At 38.0% G+C, this 2983-nt stretch overlaps 1 protein-coding gene across 1 annotated transcript; it reads left to right on the top strand.

Annotated features, from left to right (window-relative positions):
- The first annotated feature begins 710 nt into the window (after positions 1 to 710).
- Positions 711 to 2276, top strand: LOC119830574 (alpha/beta-gliadin clone PW1215-like). Its single transcript, XM_038353640.1, has 2 exons — positions 711 to 719; positions 1050 to 2276. Exons 1-2 carry the CDS (start codon positions 711 to 713, stop codon positions 2256 to 2258), a joined length of 1218 nt encoding a protein of 405 aa, XP_038209568.1. The 3' UTR covers positions 2259 to 2276.
- The last annotated feature ends 707 nt before the right edge of the window (positions 2277 to 2983 follow it).

Raw genomic sequence — 2983 nt, 5'->3', positions numbered from 1 at the left:
AACAATTTCACAGAAATTCAGCTTGTTGGGACTTTATGTAACTTCACCCTCATTTTTTGGTCTAAATTGACCGGACTACCTTTCCTTTTTCTTTCTTTCTATAACAATAACGTATTTACCCACTTTTTTCAATATACCTTGAAGTAGATACGTAATTATTCCACATCTTTCTATGAATACGGATGAATCTTTGATGTTTTGAGAGAAAGTGTCAGTCAGTAAACAGTTTGTCAAGAAATCAAAATTATACCTAATATGTGTACACAGATTCATTCATCATTCATTATTAATTATTACGGATTAACATAATATCCATATTTTTATTGCCTGATACGTTCGATTTATTTGGAGTTACCGTCTAAAGAAGTTATCTTTGAAAAAATATAAACGCATATATAAAATACATAAAAAAATATAAACGAATTATTACTACGAGTTTACGTTCCATTTACAAGTAGGTACACGCTATAGTAATATTGGGATTTGCACAATATTTCAGAAATATAATTCACGAATAAAGTAAGAGCATCTAAGTGAAAAGAATAACAATACGTTACAACTCGTCATTTTAACATCGAAAACGAGAGAAGACGCGCCCAACGCAATTTTTGCAATCATACTAGCGTAGTGGTCTTCAGAGGTGCGTGGTGGTGGCTATATAACAGAGCAGTTTGTTTTTTCCTTGCACACTGACCCCAGCACCATCAGCTATGAGAGTGGTGAGTAGCCAAGTGAAATTGTGTACACAGCTTTAGGTCGGTTTAAGCAACTTTCGTTGTAAACAAACTCAAAACAGGATTCGCGGTTTAATAATGTGCGTTAAGTCAAGTGTTAATGAATGATCGGAATTCAGTCTGATATTTTTATCTTGTAATGATAACTAAAATTATTTTACAGCTATTAAGTACATTTATAAATTGTGTATTGTAAAATTTTGTAAATTGTAAAATTTTAATTTTTTTTATATTTGAACTCATTTTGTTGTTTTTACACTTTTAGGATTATAATATAGAAACGTTATAGTACAATACCAAACTAATTGTTTTCAGGTAATAATATTGTCAGTGGTGGCGGCAATTGCTGCAGAAGCACCTTACCACCTCCCACAACCGGGGCCCCAAGCGCCATCTTTTAATTTACCAGCGCCACAACCAGCACCCGCCTTCATAAGACCGCAACCCCAGCCAGCCCCGCAGTTTATTCAGCAAGCGCAATCAAACAATGGTTACCACTATCAACAGCCAAATATAGCACCGGTTTTCGTTCAACAGCAGCCGGCCCCAAGACCAGTATATGTGCAACAACCTCAACTATTACCCCAACCTGCCCCTCAACCTATTTTCATATCGCAACCTCAGCCGCAGCCGCAGCCACAGCCCCAAACATCGTATGGAGTGCCACAATCACCGCAAATCTATAACCCACCTCAGCAAATATACCAACAACCACAACCGATAGCTCATCAACCACTCCCAATCGTACCACAGCCACAGCCCTCTTACCCACAGCCTCTTCCAAGCTACCAACAACCAATTTCTTATCCACAACCCTCATACCAACAGCCCCAACCGGCTCCTCAGCCACTGCCGTCCTATAGCTACCCACAACCACAACAGCAACCGATAGCACCGCAGCCAATCCAGCCTTTGCCTCAACCTCTCCCAATAATATCCCAGCCTCAGCCTCAGCCACAGCCACAGCCACAATCGGGGTACTCTTACCAACAACCATCTGCCCCCGCTCCCATTCTTTCCCTACAATCACACTCCAGTCAATCTGCTTTGTCAAGCTACCAAGCGGATTCGAACCAATATAACAACGCGCCAGTATCCCAGAACAGTGCACCGGTAAACAGTTATCAAGCTGATCTATCCCAGTACAATAGCCCACAGCAGCAACAAACACACAGAGAAGCCCTCGACGACCATGTGGTTAACCAAGTCCAAAATATAATTAGGGATAATGAACATTCAACGGCAAGGGACAAGGGTTATTTGTCACTGGTATCAGGAGTCAGTCTAGAAAATGCCCAACCTAGCATAGAAATCTCATCCTTTGTACAAAACTCTCGTTTGCAATCTTCAACTTCATCTTCATCCGGATCTAGTCAGGGTTCATCATCTCAGCTCATTTCATCTCCCTCAGGCCCATCGTCTGATTATGGATTACCATCAGTGAGTCAGTCGAGCAGCTCTGGAAGTAGTTTTGGGTTCTTACCACAAAACAAACCAGCTACTTCCTACGGGGTACCTAACTGATAATAAGTTATCTATTAAGATATTGTAAATAAAATACTCCGACAGTTGTTATTAAAGTATATTTTATATTATACGTATTTCATTTGGCATTTTTAAATTAATCACAGTTGCAGATATAATGGGACCACACGGTAGCTTAAAATGTCAAAGAATCATTAAAATCGGTTCACTCAATAAAAACTATGGGGTAAAAAAACACAAAAGATATAGTCGCATTGATGGCCTCCTTTTTTGAAGTCGGTATAATGCTAATACAACGTTACATAGACACACAAACATTTACATAAACGTTTAGTTGCAAAACAATTAATTTAAAACGTTCCTCGTGAATCAAACATAAGACGCTTTTATCTCCCTGAGCATATAATTTTCATAAACAGTGGATTCTGAAGAGTGGTAACCTGTAAATGTAAATTAGCATATAATATATGTAAATAAAGTCTGTAGTATAAAGACATTTTAATTAACAAGCAATATGTGTTATTTGTAAGGCATTTGAATTCATTAATGTCTTACGTACAAAGTTTATAGGATAATCAGATGTTTGCGTTCCATCATTGGCAAATTTGGAGGTGGTTTTATTTTTTGCGCAGAAATTTTCTGAACACGTAAAAGGTTCTTTTTGTGTTCTATTTGCACATGTACATAACGATAATCTTTGTACTGTAGTGTTGACCTGAAGAATATAGAGGTTAAGTGAGTGAGTATTAGTATCTAACAATACA

This window comes from Zerene cesonia, chromosome 11 (genome assembly GCF_012273895.1).
Source record: "Zerene cesonia ecotype Mississippi chromosome 11, Zerene_cesonia_1.1, whole genome shotgun sequence".
NCBI lineage: Eukaryota > Metazoa > Arthropoda > Insecta > Lepidoptera > Pieridae > Zerene > Zerene cesonia.
The sequence above is the reverse complement of the archived record's forward strand: the minus strand, read 5'-3'. Positions and strand labels throughout refer to the sequence as shown.